This window comes from Tiliqua scincoides, chromosome 3 (genome assembly GCF_035046505.1).
Source record: "Tiliqua scincoides isolate rTilSci1 chromosome 3, rTilSci1.hap2, whole genome shotgun sequence".
NCBI lineage: Eukaryota > Metazoa > Chordata > Lepidosauria > Squamata > Scincidae > Tiliqua > Tiliqua scincoides.
The window spans coordinates 132,817,439-132,832,357 of NC_089823.1; the positions used below are offsets into that span (position 1 = coordinate 132,817,439).

Below are 14,919 nucleotides of genomic sequence, written 5' to 3' on the forward strand. Positions count from 1 at the left end.
AAGCATTCTAAGAACAATCTAATAAGTCCTTTCTTAATCCTTTTAAGGCCCAAATCCTAACCAACTTTCCAGCTCTGACATAGCTGTGCCAGTGGGGCATGTGCTGCATCCTGCAGTTGGAGGGCAGTCACAGAGGCCTCCCCAAGATAAGGGAATGTTTGTTCTCTTACATTGAAGCTGCATTGCCCTTAGGTCAGTGCTGGAAAGTTGGTTAAGATTGTGCCCCTAGTCCTCCTAAGCAATATAAGGATATTTATCAATGGATCTTAAGGATACCTGCTTGAATGAACTGGGGTATAAAACAGTTCATAAAACCTTTCTTCTTGATATCCATTCATGATACTATGAGTCTGTTTCACATAATTTTTGCAGGGATTTTAGTTCCAAGTTCATATGTGCATATATGACAGTCAGCCTTCAGAGGTTATTAAACGATGTTTAGCTCAGGTGTGATCCTCATCAGGAAAGCACCTGATCAGTAAAATGAATTTCTGCATTCTGGGCTGGAGGCTAATGATCTCTCTGATGTTTGCACTGCAGATGGAGCCCACACTCTGACCTGCGCCTTGATGCTCTTAAACACTGACCTTCATGGACATGTAAGTGCCTCACCCTCAATACTCCCTCCTTCCTTTCCCTAAGTATAACTGATATAGTGTGCTGTCCAAAACAAAGGCCAGACAGAAGATTCTAGATGGCTCACTAGCAGTGTATGATAGCCATCCCTTCTTGTTTGCTCTGACACTGAGAACTATATTGCTCTGGACATGGAGATACATTAAGCTATCATGCCTAAGAGCTGTTGATAGTCCACCCACTACCCTCCATGATGTTGCCTAAACCTGCTTCTTATTGTCTAAAGCAGTAGATATTACTAGGGTTTGTGATCATGAATTCTGCCTTTATGAACCTGCCTCTTATCGCCTGACCCTGTTACTCTTACTTCTTCTTCAATTTCTCCTCCTAGAATATTGGGAAGCGAATGTCCTGTTCAGATTTCATTGGGAACCTAGAAGGACTCAACAGAGGGAGTGATTTCCCCCGGGAGCTACTCAAGGTAAATCCAATTAGAGCTCTTCTGGGGCAGCTAGTGCTGTGCAAGGACTTTGTTGTTTTCTCAGAAATCAGTTCTCTTGTCACTCTTCCTAGGTCAGTTCCTCAGACCTGACCTATCTTATGCATCTTATTTCATCCCAGAGACATCATTTGAATATCTCTGTTCTGGGCAGCAGCTGGCCCTTTTCAAGAAGATGGCTTTCCTGGGTCAGGGCATATATTCTAAGATATGGCTATGAATTCTCAGAAATGAAGGAGGCTATCATTTTGCAGCTGTCCATTGAGAACTAGCAGTGCTTGCTTCCTGGGTTTCAAATTGTGCAGAATTCTGCATGGATCAGGTATCTAATACAGAAAGCTTTCTTGAAAATATCTTCAGGGCTGTTTTTGATGTTTTAAAGAAAGCACAGAGGTAGTGGTGGTGATAAGGATTCCTCTGAAAATATGGCTACCCCTGTGCTTATCAAGGGACAGTCATGAGAGAGAGCATTAAACAATTATATCAAAACCAGTTAATGAAGTTTTGGGCTGGACAAAGAGAACTGAATTAGTGTAAGTGGTCAAAAAGCTATTCTGAAACAGTTAGCATAAGCTTAGAATAAACATGGGAAAAGACCAAGTTCTTCACTGTTCTTCACTTTAAATCCTTCAAAAAGTTCTTCATTATGAATCCATTATTTATAACACTTTAATTAGAATAATAAACTAGGACTGAAATCTTATACATGCTTACCTGGGAGAAAGGCCCATTGAACTTAATGGAACTTACTTAGGAGCACACTTGCATAGGATTGTGCTGTAGGAAACTTGTCTAGCTGAACAAAATATAACATTCATTGATATGTTGAATTGGGGAGAAAAAACAGTTTCATTACTTGGGAAGACAAAGTGGTTCTCACAAGTGGTCACCATCCTGGTTTCAGAGACCCCAGGTAAGGCAGTTGTGTCTACTCCATTTTACATTATTTGAAACAACTACAGCAATTAGAAATATGGGAATCTTTGATTAAAGTACTTTTTTTTAAGGTACTAATTTATCGACCTGCAAATTAATAATTAACTTCAAGGCTCAGAAAAGTTCTCATTGGAACATAGGAAAAATATCTTAGTTTTGTCATCCTAGAGTCTAGGATGGTCTAGAGCAGCCATTTTCAACCACTGTGCCGTGGCATACTGGTGTGCCGCAAATGGTCCCCAGGTGTGCCACGGGAGTTTGATGGAGGGTCATTTATTAATAGGACATTGGGGGATATGAGCATGGTGTGCCTTGTCAATTGTCAAAAACTGATGGTGTGCCTTGACAATTTTAGTACCTTATCAGTGTGCCATCAAACAAAAAAGGTTGAAAATAACTGGCCTAGAATCACGGTCTAATATCTTACAAATAATTAAAATCATCTTCCATAAGCTTGTAATATATGAGTTGTGGTGGAATTGCCTCTATATTCTGGTCTCCAACTCTGGTCTTAATCAAGTTACAGAAGAAAATATGAAATTTGAACCAATTTGTTAAATTATCAGCAGGGGGGGACATGTTCCTGTTGTTTCTTCTGGACCTCTTGGCTGCCTTGATTAAAACAGATCAGGCCTGTGCAACCTGCAACTCTTTAGCCTAATGCAGCCTGTCAGCCAGATATGGAAAGCAATTAGGGGCTTAGTATATTCCCTGAGTTTTCTGAGCTTGCCTGAGAGACTGCAAAACTAAGTAGGGCTGTCAAGCAAATTGCAGGTCACAACAGATGGGTGATAGGCTTAGTTGGTCACAAGTTGTACGGGACTGTAGCAGATCACCAAATCCTTCTGAACTGTCTTAAAAGGATGGGAATTGGGGCATTTTTTTGCAAGGATTCCATTCCTACAAGTTTTCAGGACAGCATTGTGTAACTGTGACTCAACCTCCTGGGAACGTCCCCAATGCTTTTCACCATTTTTTTGCAGTGACTGAGTGAGAATTAACCATTTTGGAGTGTGGTGTCATCAATATGCTGATGACGCTCAGCTCTGTTTTCCTTTTTCATCAAATCCAGGAGCAGCAGTCAGGAGTCCTAACGCAATGCTTGGATGCTGTTATGGTTTGGATGATGATGAACAAAATCAAACTGAATCCTGACAAGATGAAAGGGTTGATGGTGGGCAATCCAAGAGATTCATGGGAAACATGTATGCATGTTCTAGTCAGGGTCACACACACCTTGAAGGTAGCAGGGACACAGCATGAAGATATTCTGATATCCATATTTGCTCCTAGCTGTCTGGGTTGCAGCTGTGGCCAGGAGTACCTCTTATTAGTTAAAACTAATAAGCTGGCTGTACCCCTTTCTCAGGAGTAATGCCATGGCCCCAGTTAGCCCTAGTAATTTTGCTAAGGGTAGAGTACTATAAGGTACTTTATATGAGGCTAACTTTGAATAATCTTCAACCTTACTACTGAATTTTGCTGCCTGCCCCTTGGTGCAGCTGACTGCAAATAACACAAGACCAATTCTTAGTCATCCACACTGGCTGCAGGTAGGCAAATTCTAGGCCAATGCTTAAGGTGCTGCTTATCACCTTTAAAACCCAACATAACTTGGACAGCTTCTCCTCCCATGTGAGCCTCTCTGTTCTTTTGAGATCTTCTGAGGAAGCCTTGCTCTAGGTCCCTTCTTTCTGAGCTATGACATCTGAGCACAGGGCCTGGAGTACATGGCATCACTGTTGTGCAACAGCATCCCAAGGGAGGTCCACCTGGCTGCCCCCTGTGTTGAGTTATTGGTGCTCTGCTAAAACTGCCTAGTTCTCCCAGGCTTTTCACAATTTAGATTTGGAGCTCTTGAATAGTGGTGAATTTTTATTTTATTCTGTTTATTGTTTGTCACTATCTTTATTGTAATTGTGATCTGTTTTGGATACAGAAAGGTTAAATACATTTGATAAATAAAAATAAGTAAGTGGAAGCAATCAAAATGATGCATAGTGTATTCCATAGTGGGCACTTTATAAATCTTTGGAAAAGCATGATGATATTTGCCATTTCCTTTTCCCTCCCTTTTTAACAAGGAATTTGTTAAAATTCAATTAACAAATGCTGTAGTTTTCAGTACCACAATGATGCTTTCACTGAGTTTCCAGCTTTCATTCCAATATCTGTTTTGTGGGTAGTCGCAGCCACTTTGGATCCCATGGTGAGACCTTAAGTTTTTGGTGTTCTCTTATGTGCTTCTTTTTACACCTATTTATACTGAATCTCATCTGGCATCATTCAGTCTTATTCATCCAGTTTGGAGATACTTTTTTGGAACGCAACATGTTAACAACTGTACTTGCCATCCGTTCTGTCACTATATACTTCTAATTCCAAATCATTTATAGGTTAAATAGGGCCAGTCCCAGGACAACCTGACTGAAGCAAGAACGTTTTAAACTATGGGTATGATTAAATACTTTTTGGAAGCCTAGGACTCTGATCTAGAGATGAGTCATACAGTGCAAGGTGTGTTTTTCCCCATTTATTCAAATCTTGTAGCTATACAAAACCTCAGAGAGTCTCTGCGAAATATGAGGTTCTATATCTTTCTAGTGAATGGGTCCTCACTGGGTACTCATGTCCTTCATGATCTTTCCATTCGTAGCAGACCAAGCAGAGCCCCTTTCACCTGCTTGAAAAAAACAGATTTAAATGTATCAGGAACATAAACTAATTGGAACCATTTGAGGCTTCTGTGACAAGCTGTGACAGTAGCTTGATACTGACCATTCAAGATCCCATTCAGATGGTACCTGTTGCTGGAACACGCAACTCACCATTTAGAAGTGGGAATGTTTTATTGAGTAATGTGCTGGGGATGTGGGTTTCATTTCCAATTCCTCAGCAGGCTAAGGCTGCAGTCCTAACCCCACTTTCATGAGAGTAAGCACCATTGAACAAAATAGAACTTACTTCGGAATAGACTTGGTTAAGATTGTGCTCTGAGTCATAATTAACCACTTGAAGGGAGGGAACATTTCCTAAGTCAACAACTAGCGCTGCTTCTCTACTTCAGACATTTCTCCCTTCCTCTAGTCCTGTATCTCCAATTGTATGATCTTTCTGCTCGGATGCTTCATCTTCAGCTCAAGTTCAGTTGTGTGCAAGACCAAATTTTTCATCTCTCCTCCTAAGCATTTCTTATATAAACCCTCTGTATCCACTGGTGACGTCGCCATCCACCTTGCTGGACAGACACGACACCTTGGCACAGACTCCTTTCTCTCCTTTTCTCCCCATATTCAGTCCACTGCCAGTCTTGTTACTTCTCACATTACAACATTTGCAAAAATAATCTCTCCCTCTCTGCCCCCTCAGTAAAAACTCCAGTTCAGGCCTTGATCATCTCTCATCTTGCATACCACAGTCTTCCTGTTTGATTTTGCACTGTCTCATCTTGGTCCTCTCACTTCAATCTCTGCTCCTGAACCCTGCTCAAATGTCTCATCCTTGCCTTCAAGATCCCCTCCCAATTGTTTGTTCCCCTCTTCTATCTCTCTGCTCTTATATCAACACATGTGGGCTATATGATCTTAGGTTGTCCTGCTCCATCATCTTCCATTTCTAATGGGCTCCTATTCCCTCAGACAGCTCTGTCCCTTCCCCTTATGCCTTGAACTGCCTTCCAGAATGCCTGTGTGATGCCTTCTCTCTTACTTCTTTCAAATTCCTTCTCAAAACCCATCTTTTCTTTGACATAGCTGTATGCTAAGTCTTTGACATAGCTGTATGCCCTAGCCCCTATACCTTATTAAGCAAAAAACAAAACAAAATGTAACTGAAGTAAATGGCCTGAGTTCACTGTCAATTTACCACTGTTTATTGCTTCGAACAAAAAAGGGCAGGGTCTTCCTTTGCTGGGTTATTTCACCCTCAGTGGTGGGTGGGTTGGTGGGTGGTATCCCTTCTCTCAAGTAGATGCCCTGCTAGTGTCCAAAAGATGCAGCCACCATTAATGATTGCAGCCAGCACCCTCCACAAGAATGGAAATCTTGAAATGGTGAAAACCACGCTCCTCCTGCTCTTCTGCCTGCAACTCCATTATTCCAGGAAGGGCTGGGATTAAGCAGGCCTGTTGCCAGCAACAGTTCTGTTCCTCATTACACCAGCTGCGTGTGTTTGCCTTTGTACCGTTCTCTCCGCAAGGAATAGTGACTCAGTACTGTCAACGTGAGTGTCAGAGGGCAAATGGCTCTCTGCTTGGTCATCTCTGTGGCGACACAGCCTGATGGTGTTGTGGTTCCTCCCACAGGCTCAGAAGGAAAGAGCTTCATCTTATAGAAAGTGCATCAAGGAAGAAGTTGAGCAATCTAGAATGCATACCCAGTTTTGGTGGCAGGCATTTCCTGCTACGCTCGTGCCTCAGTTTCCTACTTGATTATATAAGGATCCAAGTACCTGTTCCCACAAGAGATGTCCTAAATACTTGAAAACCATATTATTGCAGTGCTGAGTTGATAATGGAGCAGGATACATGTTGAGCTGGGATGGAGACAGAGCAAAAACAATATTGCTGCTTTTTTTCTTCAGTTGTTTCTGCTCTTTTGCCTGTTTAAGGCAACAGGCAGACACATCTATAGCTATATCTATCTAAATACATACAGATATAGATATATCTCCAACAAAAGCAATCTGGTAGAGCTGACACTAGATTGCAGATACCATTATTCTGTGCCAGACTGCCTTTTTCTATAATTTACCTTATTTTAGTTTTCTGAGAAAGGTGGTTAAAAATATGAACAATCAATAAATAAGTGCTGATCAGCCAGTACCTTCTGTGGTAGCTTTCTACGTTTTCTATCTAGCTAGAGAGCTCTGAAATGTATCCAGGGTTCTGCTTGGCAACACAGTGAAGCCCTGCTATGGCATCCAGCCCATGTTTCCTGCTACTCAGAAGAGATTGACGCAAGTTCTGTGAAAAGCCTGCCGGCGCCATCATGTAGCTCCAACCCTCAAAGAGGATGCTTAACTACTCAGCAAGCAAGGAACAGAGCATTTTGGGCAGGATTTTGGATATCTGAGTATAACCCTGAAGTTCTTTTTCACTCTTGTGTCCTCCTACAATTAGAGGTCTGCAAAATATGAAGGAAGAGACTTCCTCACTGCCCTGCCGTGTATGCACTGGGACAGAAAAGTGTGCAGTCAGGGAATAAAGTGTTTGCCCTTTTCACTCAGTAAAAGGATATTCCTGGCCAGTGAGCCCCAGGCTGCAATCTTATAAACACTTACCTGGAATGAGTTCCTTTAAACTGAATGGGGCTTACTTCTGGGTAGATGTGCCTAGCATTACACTGTAGGTCAATTAGGATAGCTTTTGTGTCATCATTTGAAAAGGTTGTGCTTTAAAGAAGCATAACTGCAAGATCTTTCACAAATACGGTCACAAGCTCTACTGAAAGGCTAAACTATGTGTGATGTTTGAAGTGTTAATAAGCCTGATAGGCATAGTGTTTTTATCAAGATAATAGTAAAGATTGAGACCATGATGAAAATTAACACTATCCCCATCATGCTTCCAATCCATAGGGGTTGATTCAGCTAGTGGTGTAGCAACGGAGGGGGATCTACCCCAGGCACTAGCTATGAGTACCAGGGTGCCAGCATCACTTCCACCCTGGCCGTGCCAACTTCAGACATGCTGCAGCCTGGCCAGCAGGAGGCTTGTTTCTCACCAAAGAGCTGTGGGCAGGACAGCCAGTGGCACTTGCTGTGGCCAGAACCAACTCGCACCACAGCTAGTGTCTCCTCCCCCCCCCAGCAGAGAAAGCTTGGCAACCCAGAAGTGACGTGTGACATGATGACAACTTCCAGGTTGCCGAGCTTTGCATTGGGTGATACCAACCCCAGTGATGCTGCTGGATCCAGCTGCTGTTTGTCCTGGAAAGAAACCTCAATTGGCACTTTAATCTTTCCAGAGAATTCATTTTTAGCATAAAAATATGTCGTGTGTCCCTCCCCAATCCATGGATGACGTGTCCGCAGATGCTAGGGTATGTATGTGTCTCTGTCTGTAAGAGCATCCTTCAAAGAAAAAATGCAAAACAATGTTTACAATTAGAAAGAAAATATTCCAGCAATATTGATGCACTGTTGTATGCAGAGGTGGAGTCTCGTGAGTGGTTGCTGAGGGTATTTTAAAAGAACTACATGATAGCCCCTGCATGATGGTATTGCAGTGGGAAGGTGGAAAACTCCCCATTCAAGTAATTTTTTTCAAAAGAGTAAAAAGCATCTTTACAAAACTGGTATGAAGTGGGGGAGGCAGAGTGGAGTCATGCAGCTTTTTAATCACTGATCTCACACCCATGTTTTGGATGGGTGCCCATGGCAGTTTACACAGCCCCATCCATCCCACACTGCCTGTACAGTTTTTTCTATCATGAAGTATTGCTATCTGAGCTCTAGGAAAATTGGTTATCCTGAGAACAAAGGCACCTTTGAGAGGGAAGACTTATGGATTCTACACCACACAGTGAGCAAGAGCAACACATATATGTGAATAACTGATCTGTTTGAAAGATACTTTGTTGAAATCCTCTGGCACCACAGTTCTTCCCAAACACCCAGATTTATCTATTAGTTCCAGAAAAGCAGTTTCCTTGCTACCTCTCCCCATCCTGCCCATTTGTCTTTCCTACCTCCGGGTTATGAATGACAGCAGCAACCACAGATACGGGGCTGCTCTTGACTAAAACCTATTTTGGGGGATGAGTTGTGCTAACTGACATATGTTTGTGTGGTTGGCTAGAGCTTAATCCTATGTCAGACTTCTCCCTGGGGCTGTTTCGTGGTTTGGTTTTACTCACAGACTGTGGAACATAAGAAGAGCTCTGCTGGATCAGATCAAAGGCCTGCCCATTGAGTCCAGCACCCTAATGGTAGCCCAGCTATCCAGGAAGGTAGCTAGAGAAGGCAGGCTGACCAAGGGGAATAGTGTCTGGTGGTTAGCTCTCACACACCTTTTCCTGGCCTGGGCTTTATCTTTTTTCCTAGTCCACAGCTGAATGGGGAGGGAAACTGGTAGTTGAATCTGCTGTCACTATCCATGCTAAAGAAACCACGCCCTGGGGAGATCTAAGGAAAAAATCCTCCCAGGACAGCACAATACCACAAGGGGTCCTTACCAAAATACAATTGCCTAGCACCTGTGAGCGATCAGCTACAATAACCCATTGAATTATCCATGAACATAGACTATGCAGGCTGATAAAAATGCCTGAACTCAGCTGGATGAACATAAATCAAAAGCCTGACAAAACAGGATACAATAACTAGTAATGCCCAACAGAGGGAGCTGGGAAGTTACTCAAGAGTAAAGCATATTAAGAGCCCAATCCTATGCATGTCTACTCAGATATGTCCCATATAGTCAAAGGGGCTTACTCCCAAGGAAGTGTGGATAGGACTGCAGTCTTAATCCCCAAGGCACAGCTAAATCAGTGAAGTTTGCAGGCTGGCTTAAAGTTAAAAGAGAACAAAACAAAATTAACTCCCTAAATACGTTTAAGCTAGAAATACCATAGCTACTACTTACATAGTCCCAGGAATCTCAGTCCCTGCATTTACTGGAGAGTAAGTGAGTGTGCCTTCTGAAAAACAACACTAGATGTCTTGGCAGACCTAGAAGAAACACACCTGAGCATCCCTGTGCTTGAACCTAAGCCAGGTTAGATAATGTCATAGAGTTACCAGATTGGAGATGGGGAGCCCAGCTGGCCTCTCCATACCAGTGCTTTGCCTAGACAGGTTTGGCTTCCCAATTGGTAGATACATGCACATCTCAGAGGGAGACTCAGTGTGGGATAAAGCACAGAGATAGGCTGTGCAGAGCAGCTGTCAAGTGGGGCTGGCAAGGCTTCCCCCAGGTAGTGATGTGACCTCTGGTTGGGGAAGCCTCAGGAGACTCAGGGCCCAATCCTGTCCAATTTTCCTGTATCGGTGCAGCCGTGCCAATGGGACGTGCACTGCATCCTGTGGTGGGGAGGCAGTCTTGGGGGCCTCCTCAAGGTATGGGAACATGTGTTCCCTTACCTCAGGGTTGCACTGCAGTTGCACTGTGCTGAAAAGTTGGATAGGATTGGGCCCTCAACCAGCAGTGCAGGCAGCCTAGGCTTTCCAGACTAGAGGACAGTCAGACAGTGGAGAGAGAGAAAAGTGCCAGAAAAAGACAGGGTGTGGAGAAGGAGGGAGAGACAGGTGAGAGATGATGCAAAGGGAGAAAGTGAAGCTGAGGCAAGGGACAGAGAGGAGGAAGGAAGGAACATTGAAAAGAGAGAAAGTAGGTCTGGCAGCAGAAGAAAGCAGAGTTGTAGTAATGAATTGGCAAGAGGTGGAGGAGTGAGAGGGACCTGGTGAGGAAGAGGCATAGAAGAGATGCCACATACTGGGAAGAAGTAAGGAGGAATTTGGGGTTGAAGAGAGTGAGTCCACTGCCTTCAAGCTCTTTGCTAGGAGAGTCACCCCCAGCCCTGTTATGGTCCAAGCCATACTTGGACTTTGCTCCATAAGGGAGCACCAGCAACCCCCAGGGAGGGCTTTAGGGCTAGAAGCCTCCAAAGGATATCCATGTAACTAAAGATACTGTAGGACAAAGACAAGCAAGTGGAAATCAAGCCTCGCACGCTACTCCTCTGTTCCTTTCTGTACCCTTCCTCCAAAATAAACTCCAAATAGCAGCAGCATCTTCCTTTGGTCTCTTTAAGGTCTTGTACACCAAAGCCATGCCATTACCCTCCTCTTCAAGGTAGAGCTACCCCCTTGGGACAAGTGGGAGAGGAGCAAGGAGCCCATACTTGGCTACTGCAGACATGGAAGATGACCCAAATCCATATGTAGCACATGGCTATCTGGGAAAGGGTTTTCAAATGAAGAACAGAGCCTGCTGCAGAAGCATGGCCCAGCAGCTTTTGAACCAACACAGTTTTTTGGGGGGGGGGAGGTGGGGGTAGAAGAATTAAGAAAAATAGGCAAAAAATGGGACACGGACACACACACTGGACATTCATCACACGAACAGAAGGTAAAGCCAATATCTCTCTCCTGCCATTGCTCTCCTACAATTGCCTCTGGACCTGAAGCATTCACTCATTATTCACTCATCATCATGACTAGTAGTCACTGGCAGATTTGTCCTCCATGAATTTGTCTAATTTGCTTGTGAAATCATCATCCAAACTAGTCAGCACCACCACACCTTGTGGCAGTTCAATCCTTTTGCGGGAGAGTAACTAAGCTTGCAGATGGCAAGGGCCTAAAGCCTGAAAGTGTTTGGCCTCTCCAGATTTGGATGTCCAAACAGCACTTGTTCTGTTGCAGTTCAGACCTACTAAAGAGGCATTGCCATTTAAGGGGCTGGTGCAAAACCACTGACGTTTTCTTCATAACTGCAAGTACTTTTTCCGTCAGTCATTCCTAGCATGTATCCTCACTGTCCCAAACTACTCACTACAGGAAAATATAAGGGAACCACCAACCTGTGGTTCCCAGAGTGCTGGAACAAAGTTTGATATGACATTTCTTCACCCCTTCAAGCATCACCCATAGAGCAGAGGCAGGGAAACACTATCAGCAGCACATTGCACAGCTTTTAATTATACCTGGCTGGGTTATGCTCTGCCTACACGTCTTCCCTTCATGTAATTTGGGGCTTCAGGCTTCTAGATCTTTCAAGCCTGTGCAATAAAAAGAACAGATTTTTCCCAGTTTTGAATCTGCATCATGGCTTTCAGTGTTGCTTGATATAGCCTCATGCTTTCTGACTCCAGCCGTGCCAGTGTTGGGAGAGGTTGATGCCTCTCTTTCTATGCCTCCTCTGTTTCTGTACTTCACTGACTTTTCTCCTACGTCCTCACACTGGAGTCAGCTACTCCCCTGCAGCCTTCCCAAAGTCTAGCTGGGCTATTTGCCTCAGACTTTGCAGCATAAAGGAATCCTTAATGGATGTTTCCTCCCACCTTCCTTTCTTCTTTTCCCAACTGGTCTTACCCAAAGTATTTTAAAAAAAAACAAAACCTGTTGCTTTGGATAGCTTTTTTGAAAAGCTTACCTTCCTGCCATCTTCACACTACTTTCCTCTTTGTGCTGAGAGGATGTCTTGGACCTGAGAGGATACATTAAGCATTGTTTTGAACCAATACCAGAAAAAGATAACTAGATAAGATAACCCCTCGCCACCCCATTGAGCTGATTAACCAAGCTGTGATTTAAGGGTTACCTCTCATGTGGCATCACAAATGGAACACTTGTCTTTTTTCTTGATAAACAGTGTTCCAGGGATATTACAAAAGGAAAAAGAATGAAATTTCGTATCTCTTTTTGGACCCCTGAAAAATAGACTGCCAATCACATGTCTTGAATATAACATGCAAATAGCCATGCCCATACAGGTCAATTAATTGTGTGCTGTGCACACAGATTCTATGCACATTGAAGTGATGTGTGAACAGGAGTACTTTGGTGCATCAATCAAGTTCTGGAGCATATGAGGGATTTCTCTCTCTCTCTCTCTCTCTCTCTCTCTCTCTCTCTCTCTCTCACACACACACACACACACACACACATTTTTTCAAGAGGCTTTTGTCTATTGGACTATTTAAGAAGGCAAGGCACTAGAGTCTTTGAAAGTGTACATTTGCAATGTGTGGTTTTAAGCAGCAATTTCATTTCTGCAGGGGAATATCCTTCTCAGGGTCTTGGTTAGGGTAACATAGATTTGTGTAGATCAGCAAACTGTTCTTTTGGCTGTTTCAAAAGTTGGTTCCTAGTTCTTATTTGACTCCTAAGTTAACATGTGCATGTTTCAGCAAAGTTGCTGTTGGATTTTGAGTATGCATGTGTATACTTCAAAATCAAATCTGTAATGAATTTGAAAAAGCAAACATTTTATAGATATCAGTATGGATTAATAATTCTGTTGATTAGAACATTGGAAAATCATATAGTACATGTATGTGTTTTTTGCAGTACTTGCCTTTGCAAGTGTGTCTTTGCTCACCTAGAAATTATCTTTTTGTGACATACTTGTAATTCACGTTGTTTCCCCTATGTCCAGAAACAGTGGGCTCCGCCCCATAATTCTTCCAGTTATGTATGTGGATACTAGGTGAGAGAAGCTCAGAGATTATGCATGCCAGTTCTGCTTACAAAATTCAGATGTTTTCAGGGCTGTGGGCTATTCCTTAGGCTTAGGCTCAAATCCTAACGAACTTTCCTGCAGTGGCATAGCTGTGCCAGTGGAGCGTGTGTTGCATCCTACAGTTGGGTGGCACTCACAGAGCTCTCCTCAAAGGGAATGTTTGTTCCCTTCCCTTGGAGCTGCATTGCCCTTATGTTGGTGATGGAAAGTGGATTAGGATTGTGCCCTTAACAATGAGCATTTGAGGCTGTTGTACAGTGGTATGAGTTTAGTAACCAGACCTTGGATGAAAAGCAAAGAAATGCTTTTGATTTTTGTTCATTTTGCTTAGCTGTTAGACTCTTCCTGTTTGGCTATAAATGTTTTAACACAAAAGTCAAAACACATAAAAATTCAACTAATGTTCAGTATCATGGCAGAACCCCAGACATCCACCTTGCTATGTCTTCATTGAAGCTTGATTGTCAAATGTAGTTGCTTGGATTTTCTGAAAACCATGATGCTTGTGATGTTTAAATTGAGTGTGTGAGAACGTATCTGTCATGTACAGCCAAACCGATAGTCCATCAAGCCCACTCACCTGTCTTCAGCCGAAGACAGTCATATATTACTCACAGCCTGATCCTGTGTGTGTTTACTCAGAAGTCTCTATGAGTCCCCTAAAGAATTTGCTTCCAAGTAAGTATGTATAAGACTGTATAGGGCATAGCAGCACAAAACATGAATGCAGTACTTGAGTTCCTGCTGATCACTCCTACAGAACCATTTCTGTAACTTAAGGAAGCTCTGGAGATGTATTTGCCATCTGTCTTTTTGTGAGCCCAGTTGAACTGTAAACCAAAATCATGCCCTGTAGTGAAGGTCCACAATTCTGTACTGGGTAAAACACATGGCTTTAGACTTGCATCAGGAGGTGTCATTGGAGAAACTTTACTGCCAAGGCAGAGGGATGGTCAGCTTTTCAGAAAATGTGAGCAACTGTTCTGCTGTGACATATGACTCTTTGGTTGAATTTACTTTATTTTTAATGGCATTATTGGTCTAAAATATATTTTACTGGAAATTGGGCTCTGGACTAAGGTAAACTGCTGGTATAATCCAAAATGGCAGCTATGTTTCTTTCTAATGTAGTTTACTGTCTTGGACAAGTAAAGGATAAAACAGCTGAAGTTTCAAAGTCAGACAAACATCTTTGAATTTTCATGCAAGGGCTTCTCTGTTTTTAAATTCCACAGTTGCCAGCCTAGATTTCAGATCCTGACAAGTATCTGAGGGCCCAATCATATCCAGTTTTTCAGTGCCGGTGCTGCTGTACCAATGGAGTATCTTGTAAATGGGAGGCAGTCATAGAGGCTTCCTCACGGTATGGGAACATTTGTTCCCTTACCCCAAGGGTGCATTGAGGTGCTGGAAAGTTGGATAGGATTGGGCCCTCAGTTGTGATTTTGTTCAAAGGATCAGTGGAACCAAATTAAAGAGGCAAATGAAATATGTGGGCCAAGAAGGGTAGGTAGTATTCTCTACTGTGCCTCCGTACCTGCCAGCTCAGGTGAGATGCCCTGCCCCCCAAAAAGTGGCCTTCAGGCCTTTCTCAAGAGAAAGCATTTTCTCTGAACTCATTTTTGGTTACTGAGAATGCAGTTTTCCTCCAACCAGGGTGGAAACCAGGCTTTTGCAATTATCCATATGTACTGTGATCACACAAATGTCAAAGGCACCCGTT

General features: G+C 43.1%; 1 protein-coding gene across 1 annotated transcript in view; it reads left to right on the forward strand.

Annotated features, from left to right (window-relative positions):
* Positions 1 to 14,919, forward strand: part of PSD (pleckstrin and Sec7 domain containing) — an 86,247-nt gene that overhangs the window by 30,201 nt on the left and 41,127 nt on the right. Inside the window, exons 8-9 of the mRNA XM_066618981.1 lie at positions 541 to 599; positions 968 to 1,057. Of these exons, the coding sequence (XP_066475078.1) occupies positions 541 to 599; positions 968 to 1,057 (149 nt within the window). The remainder of the gene's footprint in view (positions 1 to 540; positions 600 to 967; positions 1,058 to 14,919) is intronic.